The 13,229-nt window shown below is 52.4% G+C and overlaps 4 protein-coding genes across 4 annotated transcripts; 3 read left to right on the forward strand and 1 right to left on the reverse strand.

The window, feature by feature from the left end:
- The first annotated feature begins 416 nt into the window (after positions 1-416).
- Positions 417-1,725, forward strand: ANOM_010732 (putative nucleoside-diphosphate-sugar epimerase). The gene is made up of 3 exons (XM_015555988.1): positions 417-525; positions 593-798; positions 866-1,725. Exons 1-3 carry the CDS (start codon positions 503-505, stop codon positions 1,663-1,665), a joined length of 1,029 nt encoding a protein of 342 aa, XP_015402973.1. The 5' UTR covers positions 417-502; the 3' UTR covers positions 1,666-1,725.
- A 224-nt stretch (positions 1,726-1,949) lies between these two features.
- ANOM_010733 (DNA-binding domain-containing protein) lies at positions 1,950-2,792 on the reverse strand (the record flags this gene model as incomplete). The annotated part of the gene is made up of 1 exon (XM_015555989.1): positions 1,950-2,792. One exon carries the CDS (start codon positions 2,790-2,792, stop codon positions 1,950-1,952), a length of 843 nt encoding a protein of 280 aa, XP_015402974.1.
- Positions 2,793-3,633: 841 nt separating this feature from the next.
- Positions 3,634-10,891, forward strand: ANOM_010734 (putative THO complex component (Rlr1); the record flags this gene model as incomplete). Its single annotated transcript, XM_015555990.1, has 2 exons — positions 3,634-8,432; positions 8,500-10,891. 2 exons carry the CDS (start codon positions 3,634-3,636, stop codon positions 10,889-10,891), a joined length of 7,191 nt encoding a protein of 2,396 aa, XP_015402975.1.
- Positions 10,892-11,641: 750 nt separating this feature from the next.
- On the forward strand, positions 11,642-13,161 carry ANOM_010735 (flavin-containing monooxygenase; the record flags this gene model as incomplete). Its single annotated transcript, XM_015555991.1, has 3 exons — positions 11,642-11,810; positions 11,862-12,439; positions 12,481-13,161. The coding sequence occupies 3 exons, from the start codon at positions 11,642-11,644 to the stop codon at positions 13,159-13,161; spliced, it is 1,428 nt and encodes a 475-aa protein (XP_015402976.1).
- Between the last annotated feature and the right edge of the window lie 68 nt (positions 13,162-13,229).

Consider the following 13,229-nt stretch of genomic DNA (forward strand, 5'->3'; position numbering starts at 1 on the left):
TTTTTTGACCAGGGTCTGAGATGTAGAATGTCGCAATGTTATTTTAATTATTGGAGAGTATTATAACACAATTAATATTATATGGTTTGGTGTTGTAGCCTATTTACTATGATCATGAAGACGTGGGCATTCAGCGTTGTTAGAAGATCGTATAGATGCACGATTCCCGAAGTAGTAGCGAACGCCGAATCGACCTTCCTTTCCTTTTCCCGAGCTCCATGTGGAACTTAATGTATTCTGTCCCAGTGCAAGTTTGGGTCCATGACCTCAAATCTCCATTTCAACCCCACCCTGCGCTTAACTCTGATTGCATGTCTTTGAACCCTGCGGATCCATCATTCCACTTTTTGATTTCAAAGCACCCCGACAGCTTGAGCTGTGGCTATTACGTATTCTCCAGACAGCTATAAAACCTCAAGATGCCCCTCCTTATTACCCCTCTCCTTGTGAACCCTGATTGAAAGTTTGTGAGTAACACTTACTTCACGTTATCTTCGGGAGAATGGCTCCTCTTAAGGTCTTCCTGTAGGTAACTTGATTTCCAGAAACTGGCATCAAATCGATTGCTAATATATCTCTAATTTGTCTCCAGCACCGGTGCCACCGGTTACATTGGCGGAGATGTCTTTTATGCCGTTCACCAGGCACATCCCGAGTGGCAGTACTCCCTTTTGGTTCGTAGCAAGGACAAAGCAGCTCAGGTCACTAGCAAGTACCCTAATGTGAGGATCGTGCTTGGAGATCTTGACTCGTCCGACATTATTGAGGAGGAGGTCAAGAACGCCGACATTGTACTCCGTGAGTACCTACCTATATACAATCAATGTGCTGGGCACGGCCTTGTGTAACTAACAGCGCCACTTAGATTGTGCCGACTGTGACCATGTCGCGTCTGCAGAGGCAATCGCTAAGGGCGCCGCCCACCACACTCCTGAAAAGCCGGTGTGGGTGATCCACACCTCCGGCACTGGCATTCTCACCGTTGAGGATTTCCGCAGCAACACGTGGGGCTTTTACCGTTCCAAGGAGCACAACGACTGGGATGGCGTCGATGAGCTCCTTAACCTCCCCGACGACTCTTTTCACCGCAATGTCGACAAGATCATCATCGAGGCTAGCCAGCAGAACCCCGAAAGTGTCAAGACGGCGATCGTCTGCCCTCCCACTATCTACGGACCGGGCCGCGGACCTGGTAATCAGAAGAGCGTTCAGGCGTACTGGCTTGCCGCTGCTGTGTTGAAGAGAAAGAAGGGTTTCTTGGTGGGTGAAGGCAAGAACATTTGGCATCAGGTCCACGTCCAGGATCTCAGTGACGTATATGGTGCTTTGGCAGACGCTGCCGCCGCCGGTGGTGGGAAGGCCACCTGGAACGATAAGGGCTACTATCTTGCTGAGAACGGCGAATTTGTTTGGGGCGATATCCAGCGCGAAGTGGCTAGAGTCGCCTATGAGAAGAAGCTGATTCCATCTCCTGATGTTGAATCCCTGCCAGATGCGCAGGTCACGGAGTTGAACGAGTTTGGACTGTACGCTTGGGGAAGCAGCTCCAGAGGTCATGCTCTTCGGGCTAGAAAATTGCTTGGATGGTCCCCGAGCAAGCCTAGCCTGAAGGAGCTTATTCCTGAGATCGTGGACATTGAGGCTAAGACGTTGGGTTTGCTGTAGAGAACGGCGCAAGGTTGTAGCGTTACTAGCGTATAATGATGGAATGAATTCACTAACGAATCCCTGGTCTATAAGGTTTGTAGTATTCGTCTCACTGCCGACCTCTAACCAGTAGGGGGTCGGCTACGGCTCAACGTCGCTTTTCCAATAGAGCTCAACTAAGTTGCCCATAAATCTCCATTTATATATAAAATGGAGCTATTTAAAGATCCCCTTGCAGATCTATGTAATGCAGGTTTTCAGATGCCGCATTTTCCTGGCTCGATGAGCCCGGTGTAGGGGTATTATCCTTTAGAACGCCAACGAGCCTCTATATCGGCCTTATCTTTAGGATTAATATGACGCCGTACATCTCCTACACGTATTAGTTTGATCTGACGCTTAGATCTAGATTTTGAATGAGAAGGCCGTTTCTTAGCCTGTAGGAGCTCATCTAAAGCCGCAGAGGCCATAGCACCTTTCTCTGCATTAGATAAAATACCCCGTAAGAGGCGATCGAAACCAGGCGAGAGCTCCTTCCCAGAACTGCGTATTCTAGTGATCTCCTGGCGTATCGAACGTAGTGTTGTAGGCGTTTTAATCGTCGATTCAGGCGGTGGTGACGGCGTTTTATAGCTAGTAGTTGTGGTAGTTGTTGTTATACGGCCTGTATGAGACGCAGATATCTCATCAGAATTCTCATTTATATGATCTCCGTCATATATCCGATCCACATCAGTCACACGGCGTGGTCGCTTTATATAGCGATCTGTCTGCTGAAGAAACCTGTACGGCCAGTTTCTTGAGACTTTTGGTGGTGCAGTAGTAGGATCAGTATGATCTCGCTCTAGGATTGCATCTGCAGCCTTTCTGACATCCTGAGCGCTCAGCGGGGCGCCTGTATCATCAAACCGATCGATCTGTTCATATAAAGCACTGTACTGGGCCGGATCGAGGCGTCGATTAGGGTGTTCCCTAGTAGTTTTACAGGCTCGCCCAGCTATTCGACGACGAAGGCGAGGATAGGAGACTCCTTGTTCACGCGCTAATTTGGCTATATTAACCCGTTTCTCTACGCATTTTTCTTCATTGTACGTGTGTACGGCCTTTTGAATAAGCTCTTCCTCGGCTTTATAGGTAGATTCCATGTTTTTTGCGCGGTGTGAACAGCTTCAACAATGATAAAGATATAGATATAGTGAAAAGCGACGGGTTAGTCGGCGGTGAGACGGATACGGTATATATTTCCTGGGTAGCCGGGTCATGTGCACAATATTTTAGCCATAGTAGATCAACTCCGTCATGGCCACTATCTTGCTATCAAGCAGCACTCTGCCTTTTATATATAATCAACGCCGAGTACAGCACCCACGAGCTTTTGATATATATTAGTAATATGACTAAGTAGAAAGTCCAGATTCTTCAGATAGCTAGATTGCAATATTTCATAGAAAGTATCATCTATTTCACATTGGTCTTTTCTTTTCTTAGGCCTGAATACCTGGCACTGATGTTGTAGGGAAAGAACGCTGAGCGGAGACTGCAAAAAGCTTAGCGCCGAGCGCGGGTAACACAAGCGACCCAAGCGCGACACTCGCGGTGCAATCCTCTTTATTATCGTCAATCACCGAGTCCATAACCCAAGACACCTTTGTCTCAGAACAGGGCAATCTTACTCTCGAGTTTCCGTCACATGTCATTTCCACGGCAGGTTGTTCCATTCCCACGGCTTTTCCCTTCCATGCCTAATTGCTTCAACCCTCATCTTAATTGTGGTGCACGCTGACAAGTCAAACCTAGGCTCCGCCCATGACTTGCGACCTGTCGGAAACATTCCGGTTCTCTGCCTGAGCAATCCAAGGTAGCTTTGCTTAAGCTGTCATGGCTCCAGGTGGCGGAGGGAAAAGAAAGAGAGGCGAAAGAACTTGGTCTAGTGATTCAGTAAACGACGGCTCACGGCCCTCTCCTCACCGACCGAGTAACCTAAACATGGCGCAACACAACTCACCTCGCGATCACTCCGATACTCGCGGCAGAGGGCGTCGACAGAATAATCGAGGGGGAAGGAACAACCTTGGACGGAGGCCTAGTAGCGACAACCAGAATCAGGCTGGCGGTCGGAAGGATACTGCTATGTCTCCGCCAAACACAACACCGGCGAAAGAAGCTCCGGACCAGAACCAGGCAAACGGTACCCCCTCAGCGATGAATCCACCCCAACCTCCCCCATCGCCTTCGCCGGCTCCTTCGCAATCACAGCCACACCCACCGCCCCCACCGCAAATCCAAATATCGCATGTTCCTCCCGTCCAACCTGCAGTTCCGCCTCCCCCATTCGATTATGAATACGTGAGTGACACTGTGGTTGAGGCATGGTCCTCTACGGGAAAACAAAAACTTGTCGAGGATGGAGTACATGCAAAGAATGAGCAGGATATCGCAAAGTTGGCCGCGATATATCAGGAAGTGATCCGCGCCGCTTTTTACGGACGGCTGTCGCCGACGGATGCTGGCGCGGCAGTTAAAGATATCATAGGAGAAGATGTTGCTGCAGAAGATATTGATATGGATAGCGAAGGACAGACGGCAACCCTTCTTGATACCCGCTCTCTGTTCTTGGACACGTTATCTATTGTTACCGATTCCGACACGACGAACCCTGCCTTGAAACCATTGGTATTTTCGACTGGGATCAGCGCCGCGCTCATGCGCCTTCAGCTGGATACACCGCTTCTCCAGTCTCTGGGCCTTGTCCGTGATACATTTGCTCGTATGGGGATTCGGAAGCAGACCAATCTGCTTTACCGACAATCTAACTATAACCTACTGCGTGAAGAATCTGAGGGCTATTCAAAACTACTCACTGAGCTTTTCACGACCAGCAACAATGAACCTCCGTCGAGTGAAGTCGTTGAGGATACCTTCGAGAGGGTCAAGGCAATGATCGGCGCGTTCGATATGGATGTTGGTCGTGTGCTTGACGTCACGTTGGATGTTTTTGCTGCCGTACTCGTTAAACAATATCGATTCTTTGTGAAGCTATTAAGAGCTAGCTCATGGTGGCCCAAGGAGGATGCTTTCCGCGGTTCTGACTGTGACAACCGTGATTCCGGGCTTCCAAACTGGGCACTGCCAGGCTCTGCGGGATGGGTAACGACAGATGAAGAACGGGCCGAATTGGTTCACTCAAACCAGCAGCGAGACAGAGACTTCTGGAAGCGAGTCAACGAGATTGGTATCCGGGCCTTCTTCGAGATTGGTCGTAAACCAGTCTCTGAGGAGGAACTGAAACGTGTACTCCCTGAAAGCAACAATCTGTCGGAAGAGGAGGCGGGAACACGTAAATGGATCGAGGAGACAGGGACATTGCCACCTAAAGGGAATCGAGTGGCGGCGCAGCTTCTCGGATTCAAGCTTCGTTTCTACTCGTCTCGGGCTCGTAACAAGTCGGACATTCTTCCAGACAATCTTATCTACCTGGCGGCATTGCTGATTAAGGTAGGGTTCATTTCACTACGTGACTTGTACCCTCACCTTTGGAGACCCGATGATTCTATGGATCTTTTGAAGGAGGAAAAAATGAAAGAAAAAGCGGAAAGGGAGAGGGCGGCGCGACCTGGTGGAGGTGTGAATGCATTGATGATGGCTGGTGCTTTATCGGACGATACCCTACCTGCTCCTACTCCTCGCCTTCGGGAATCAGAGACACGATCAGCAACGCCTGGGAAAGACCAGGAGACGGAAAAGTCAACTCCAGCCAAGACCGAGGAAGATGAGCTTCCTGAGCCCTCAGACCAGAAAGTGATGCTTCTTAAGAGCTTACTGGCAATTGGTGCACTTCCCGAGTCACTATTCCTACTCAGCAAATTTCCCTGGCTTATGGACGGCTACCCGGAACTTCCTGAGTTTATCCATCGTATTCTCCACCACTGTTTGAGTAAGGTATATGCTTCACTGCGCCCGCTCCCTTCTGCAGAGGAGCTCAGAGAGCAGAAGCAAATCCTGAGTTCAGACCAGTCTGGCATACCGAAGGGCCAGATTCGGCTAACCCAAGCACCCCCAAGGCGAGTGCTTCGATGGGCTCAACTTGACAAAGAGGATACGAACGATGGGACTGATTATAGATTCTACTGGGACGACTGGGCCGATAATGTTCCTCTCTGCCAGAATGTGGACGATGTCTTTGCCCTCTGCTCGTCGTTCCTAAACCTTTCTGGACACAAAATTGGGCAGGACGCCAGTCTACTGACTAAACTTGCAAGAATTGGAAAAGATAGTCTAAGTAAGGATGATTCTCCTGAAAACAAGGCCAGGTGGAAGGACCTCTGCAAACGCCTCTTGGTGCCTGCCATTAGTTTGACCAAAGCAAACCCCGGTGTTGTCAACGAAGTATTCGACTTAGTGAGCTTCTTCCCCCGGGAAACTCGGTACAATATGTACGCCGAGTGGTATTCCGGACAAACGTCTCGCCTTCCGGACGTTAAGTCGGCGTTTGACCAAGCGAGGGCAGAAACGAAGGACGTACTCAAGAGGCTGAGCAAGACGAATATACGACCGATGGCTCGTGCATTGGCCAAGATTGCGTATGCAAATCCTGGTATTGTTATCAACGTCGCCATCAGCCAAATCGAATCTTATGAAAATCTCATCGAAGTTGTCGTGGAATGTGCACGTTACTTTACCAACCTCGGGTACGACATCTTGACATGGGCGTTGATCAACTCTCTTGGTCAGAAAGGAAGAAGCCGTGTTCAAGAGGGTGGATTACTGACCAGTCGCTGGCTGAATGCGCTGTCAACCTTTGCGGGCAGAACATTCAAGCGGTACTCGGTAATGGATCCTACCCCCGTGTTGCAATATGTTGTTGAACAGCTTCGACACAACAATTCCACCGATCTTATTGTCCTAGAACAGATGATCAGTTCTATGGCAGGTATCATCACCGACACCAACTTTAACGACAACCAAATACAGGCCATGGCAGGTGGTGAAGTCCTTCAAGCCCAAACAATCCTACAGCTGTTGGACCGACGACACGAGTCTAAAACTACATCGAGGCGATTAATGAAAGCGTTGACCGTCTCGAAGCTCGCTGGTCAGTTGCTTATTGCAATCGCCCAGGAACGTTGGACCTGCATTTTCCAGGAGTCGGAGGGTTCCTCAGAACTCAAGCTGCTGGGCAACGTATTTGATGAAATCCATCGAATTTTAGCTCAGTACCTGGACCTTCTGCGCAGCAACATGTCGGTGGAGGAGTTCGATTCATTCGTCCCCGATCTTGCATCCCTGATTAGTGAGTTCGGAGTCCAGCCTGAAGTAGCTTTTTGGATTCGACGACCAAGCGTGGCCAAGAAGATATCCGAGAGTGAAAGAACGACACAGGAAGAGGAAGCAGGGGTGGCCAAGAGTGGTGAGGACGAGGAACAGTCGCCGTCTAAAGATGAGGCGGACAAGATGGAAACGGATGAGGGAGAAGCGACAGCTCCGGATGGCGGGCAGTCTGCTGAGAATGATATGGATGTTGACAAAGATCAGTCTGAAAAGCCTACTGATGCCGATGCTGTGAACAAAACAACAGAACAGGCCATCGCCACAGCCTCAGTTACTCCCGAAACTCCTCTGAATCCTGTTATGCAAGACCTCCAGGACCAGGTAAAGTCGGCTCTGCCTTCTGAAACATGGGGTGTGGTTGGCCTGCATTTCTATGCCACCTTCTGGCAACTGTCTCTTTACGACGTACACATACCTCAAAAAGCATATGAGGATGAAATAGACCGCCAGAAGAAGAAAGTAATTGCTATTGGCAACGACCGATCCGACATTAGCATGGCCGGTAGCCAGAGAAAGGAGCGGGAAAAGAAGCAGATAACTCAGCTTCAAGACCGCATACTGGAGGAGAACAAAGCTCATCTGAAGTCTTATGGTCTGACAAGGACGAAGCTGCAGAAGGAGAAGGATCGGTGGTTCGCTGGTATGCGTGGGAAACACGATGCGTTGAATGTGGCCTTGCTAGAGCAGTGCTTCATGCCTCGACTGCTGTTGTCGCCCATTGACGCATTTTACTGCTTTAAACTCCTCAAATTCCTCCATACATCTGGAACACCTAACTTCCGGACTGTCGGTCTTCTAGACCAATTGTTCCGAGAGCAGAGACTTACTGCATTGATTTTCCAGTGTACTTCAAGGGAGGCTGATAACCTTGGCCGCTTCTTGAACGAGATTATCCGAGATCTTGGCCGTTGGCATGCTGACAAGGCCGTCTACGAGAAGGAAGCGTTTGGTACTAAGAAGGATCTTCCTGGATTTGCCATGCTTGTTGACCCTGAAGGCAAACCGACGACATTCCTGGAGTATGAGGACTTCCGCCGACTTTTGTACAAATGGCACCGTCTTTTGGCGGCTGCCCTCAAAACTTGTCTGAATGGCGGGGAATACATGCACATTCGCAATGCCATTAGCGTCCTCAAGGGAGTCGTGCAAAACTTCCCTGCCGTGAACTGGATTGGTCGTGATATGTTGACCAGTGTGAACAATCTCAGTCAGAATGACGAGCGAGATGATGTGAAGATTCCCGCAGCATCTCTGATTGGTGATCTCAACCGTCGCGAGAAGAAATGGATGCTTCCCCAGGCCTTTATGATCACTAGTCAACCAGCAGCAGGGAAGGGCAATCCTCCAAAGAGTGAATCAGCTGACAAGAACGCAAATGGAAAGTCGCTACCGTCGCGGCCTCAATCTTCGACTCCAGGCTTGAACGCTTCCGCTACGGAATTCAAACCAACTACCGAGTAAGTTAATACAACCTAAAACTAATCTTACTACCCTGGCCCGTGTTTCTGACAATCCAAACCACAGACCTCACACGTCCAAGCCAGAACCTATAAAGACGGAAGTCGAAGATGGAGAGATTGAGGATGCGAAGATGACCGATGCTGTGTCGAAGAACACAACAGAAACGGATAAACTTGGCCAGAAGTCGTCTGAGCAGGCTGATACCACAGCCTCAACCACAGCTGAACCCGCTGCTTCCCAGACGCAGCAGGCAAGCGGCGCTGAATCAACAGCTAATGAGAAGCCTGCTGCTCCAGCTGCAGAGTCTCGAACCACTGGTCAGCCTACCCCTGCTTCCCCAGCACCTGCTGCATCCCCAGCCCCTCCAAAGGGCCCCGAACCTGGCCGGCAAGCCAACATTCCTCGACGCCCCGACCCAGAACGAGCGCCACTCAGCAACCAAAACGTGCGCTCGCAGACGCATACGCCTAATCGCCCTTATCGGGAGGATGGAAGGTTGCCACCACGACCTGACCTTCTAGACGACAGACGCGATAGACATTCAGAGTACCCTCGAGGCGGTCGCTATGGCGGCGAGCATGACTACAATAGGTCGTTTGAACAGCCTGTAGGTGATGGCAGGGGCTATGGTCGTCTCGGTAGAGAGTATCCTCTAAGGCCATCTATGGATGAGCCGTTCCGTGGTCCTCCTTACCGTGAGGGGCGTCTCCCAAGAGAACCGGAGTGGCCGGATCGCTCTGGACGTTTACGCCCTGCGGACGCTCGGGACGCACCGCCTGTCGCACGCTCTGGTCCACCGACTCACCCTGATCGCGCAGAGATGATCCACGATCATCCTGACCGGGAGGGTTATCGACGCGGGGAGGCACTGAGACAGGAAAAGGATGAGAGGCGGTCTTTGCCGTCGAGAACGTTATCCCCTCCAAGAGTGGAACTTCCAAACCGTCCGGAACGCTTCCCTGATGACCGCCGATCCGGTAACTTCGGACCAGCACATTCACGGCATGAGGATCTACCAACCGGACCTCGCAGTGAACGGGTTGGACGACCTTCCATGGAAAGCCACGAATCAAGAGACCCGGACCTGAGCCACGGACGGTTGCGTCAGCCAGAGCCACCGGCCGAAATCCCATCTGGGCCCCGGATGCGCAATGCACCTGGCAGAGGTGGACGGGGCGGGCCTGGGCCATCTAACGGCCCGAACGCACCTAATGAGCGCCAACCGCCTACTGGGCCAGGTCGCCAGGGTATGCGTGGCGGTCCTGACCAATCTGCACCCGCAGCCCCATCGTCACCTGGCGCCGAAAGGCTTGATACCACTGGAATACATCCTGACCGGCTGAAGAACCTTCAACCGCAACCTTCGGATGGCTCATTTGCAGGACCCATGCGCCCCGGTCACCCTTCATCTCCTGCGTCCGTTGTTCCCCCATCGGGACCTCGTAGTGCGCTTGGACCACCGCAAGGGCCATCCTCTCTTAATCGTGGACCGCCCCAAGGCCCCGGTTACGGTGGCGAACGGGGCCGTGGTGATAAGCGGTTTGCTGGACTCAACAACATGCTGCAGCAATCTGGAGGACCCGCGGAGCGTCCGGGCCCAGGTCCAACCATTCGTGGCCGAGGTGCCAACCGTCAGCCTGCTGGTATGAATACTCCTCAGGCTCCTGATGAAAGTGGTCGGTTGGGACCAGCACAGAATCGACCTGACCTTATGGCCGGCCGGCCGTCCACTTTCTCTGAGGATGATGGACAAGCCCGGAATCGACCAGGCGGAGCCCGTGGGGAACCTGTAGAGGAGACTGGATCCGAGTCACGGAGGTCTGTACGGTACTCGGGCCACGACCGGGATCGAGAAAGGGAGCATAACAGAGAACGTGACCGTGACCGGGATCGGGAACGTGACCGTCGGACAGGCGAGGAGGAGGGAACGCGGAGTGGCAGCCGGAGAGAGGAGCACCGAGATCGGACGCGAGACTATGAACGGGAGCGCAGCCGTAGAAGTGATGCAGGCGCAGGCGGCACTCGGGAAGAACGGTACGAGTCCCGCGAGGCATCACGCCGAGGGACCGGGTCACGCGATGACAATCGTCGTCGACGGGATCGGGAGGATGCATCGGACGCCCAGAGTCAGGAACATGAAGGGCGCCTTCGGCCTCCATCTTCGCTTGGCGGACACCCACCTCCGCCACCTCCCCCGCCACCCCTCCCAGGTAACGCCGAAGAAGATCGGCGCTGGGGCGGCGGCGGCGGCCGGGAACCACGTGATAGGGATCGAGATCGCAATCGGGATCGTCAGCGCGACCGAGACTATAACCGCGACGGCGGCAGCGGCGGAGGAGGCTCCCATCGCAAGCGTGGAAGACCCGGGGGCGATGAGAGTGGACATGGCGAGGGCGGTGGCCGAGGAGGCATGAGAATGGGGGGTGAGAGTAAACGGCCTCGACGAGGGGCGTGAAGTTAGATTTCATGACGTGATCGATTGAGATTCTTTATTGTCTTTCTTTAACCTCGACATTTTTCCTTGCTTCTCTTTACATGACGCATCTATGCATTGTTGGACGGTGTTCAAATCTTTCTTGCATTGGGATAACCTTCTCGGCTCTTGTTGGAGTCCACGTGTATTCTCTACATTTCTTTAGCGTCTTGGACGGATACCAGCTTAACGTATGTGGATAATGATACACTTTAATCCAGGATGTAAATGCACCTCTGTGCTTCTGGTCTTAACGAACACGTAAAGCGACAGAAGGGGTGAGTATACAGGGTTCATCTAGTCTCGCAAAGTCCGAGATCCATATGATACTCACGAACCTAACTGGGAAATGGATTTAATATGGGAGAAGAGTGGGTACTTCGACACACGGTTCCGTAGCGGCTCCGACACCAGCCTAATTCAGAAGACAAGTCACAGATCTTGCATAGCAGTTAGACCTGAGCCAGGCATGGAGACAGAAACCCCCAAGCTGCCGGATCCGCGGGTCCGGCGGCACAGAGTGAGATGCCGATATCCACTTAGGGTTCACGGGCATATGTAGTGGCAATACGCATGATACAACTGTACCCCCGGACAAAAAGGCCAGTGGGGACATAACCAGGCCTGGGAAATTGCATGAATATATCAGTCGCCAGGATGTGAATCTGATGCTAAAAGCCACAAACTACCCGAACCCAGCTACGGCCATAGTATACACCATCCTTCCTCAACATGCCCGAACAAAGCGCCCGCCTTGACTACGATATTATCATTATCGGAGCTGGCATCTCCGGGATCAATTTTGCGTACAGACTGCAGGAGAGTCATCCGGACTTGAGCTATTGCATTCTGGAGGAACGGCATGAAATTGGTGGAACATGGAGCTTGTTCCAGTATCCAGGTAGGCACGCCGAGCATTTTGGTGGAGTGAACCGTGTCTAAGACGGCGCAGGGATTCGGTCCGACTCGGATCTATTTACGTTTGGTTTTGCATGGCGTCCCTGGACTCAGAAGCACTCGATCGCCCACGGGTCGTTGATCCGCGAGTATCTCCAAGAGTCAGCCAAGCAGGAAGGAATCAACCGGAAGATCAAGTTCCGGCATCGGGTGCAGCGAATGGAATGGTCGACTTGTAGGAAGGCCTGGACGGTGCATGTTTCTACAGACGATGCGGCCACCGTGGCTCTACGCACCCGGTTCATCATGATGGCCACCGGCTACTACGACTATCATGAGCCGCTGGAGGCCGAAATCCCCGGGATCAAGCGATTCCAGGGACCAGTCCTCCACCCGCAGTTCTGGCCCTCCGACCTGGATTACACCAGCAAGGACATCGTCATCATCGGCTCCGGCGCCACGGCCATCACCCTGCTGCCGTCACTGGCGGAGAAAGCGTCCAGTGTGACGATGCTGCAACGCTCCCCTGGTTATGTCCTATCTGTTCCCAGGGAAGACACCGTCGAGAAACTGATTCGATGGATCTGCTCCGCACAGCTGGCAGCCAGCCTCATCCGGTTCAAATGGATCATCGTGCCCCTCGTCCTGGTGACTTTCTGTCGTTGGTTCCCTAGACTCGCGAAGCGTTATGTCTCGATATCACCCGCAGGGAACTTCCCCAGGAGGTGCCTCTAGACCCCCATTTCACACCCAGATACAACCCCTGGGAGCAACGCATGTGCATGTGTCCCGACGGGGACTTTTTCGAATGCCTCCGGAATGGGAGCGGCAGCGTGGCCACCGGGGTGATCGAGTCGGTGACGGAGAGGGGCATTCAGCTGCAATCCGGGGCCGAACTCAAAGCCGATATCATCGTCACGGCCACCGGACTGAGGATGAACATTGCGGGGGGCATCCAGATCATGGTCGACGGAGTCCCGTTTGCGCTTCCGGACCATTACATGTGGAAATGCAGTATGGTCGATAGGTTGCCGAATGTGGTGTTTGCTCTGGGATATGTCGATGCGAGCTGGACTTTGGGTGCTGATGCAACCGCGCAGCTTAGCTGTCGGATATTGACGCAAATGCGGGAGGAAGGGCTGAGCATTGTCTCTCCGTGCTGTAGTGAGGAAGAGCAGAACGAGATGCAGGAACTGCCGTTCCTGAACCTGAACGCTACGTATGTCAGGAAGGGTCGTTCGGCGTTTCCGAAAGTTGGGGACAGGCCGCAGTGGGCTCCTCGGTCGTACTATTGGAAGGACCTTGTACGGGCGTGGTGGGGAGATATACGGACAGGATTGGAATGGTCAGAATAGAACGTGTGGCGGGGGATAGACCGGGAATTTATATGCTGTAGACTAGTGTGTTCGATATATAGAACCTT

The sequence above is a fragment of the Aspergillus nomiae genome, assembly GCF_001204775.2.
Source record: "Aspergillus nomiae NRRL 13137 chromosome Unknown contig00382, whole genome shotgun sequence".
NCBI classification, from domain to species: domain Eukaryota; kingdom Fungi; phylum Ascomycota; class Eurotiomycetes; order Eurotiales; family Aspergillaceae; genus Aspergillus; species Aspergillus nomiae.

What these genes read in the sequence shown, in the direction of transcription:
- ANOM_010732 (XM_015555988.1), top strand. Translation starts at nt 503, where the DNA reads ATGGCTCCTCTTAAGGTCTTCCT. An exon ending in GCTCCTCTTAAGGTCTTCCT is followed by an intron (nt 526 to 592) that starts GTAGGTAACTTG and finishes ATTTGTCTCCAG; the next exon opens with CACCGGTGCCACCGGTTACA. An exon ending in GAACGCCGACATTGTACTCC is followed by an intron (nt 799 to 865) that starts GTGAGTACCTAC and finishes AGCGCCACTTAG; the next exon opens with ATTGTGCCGACTGTGACCAT.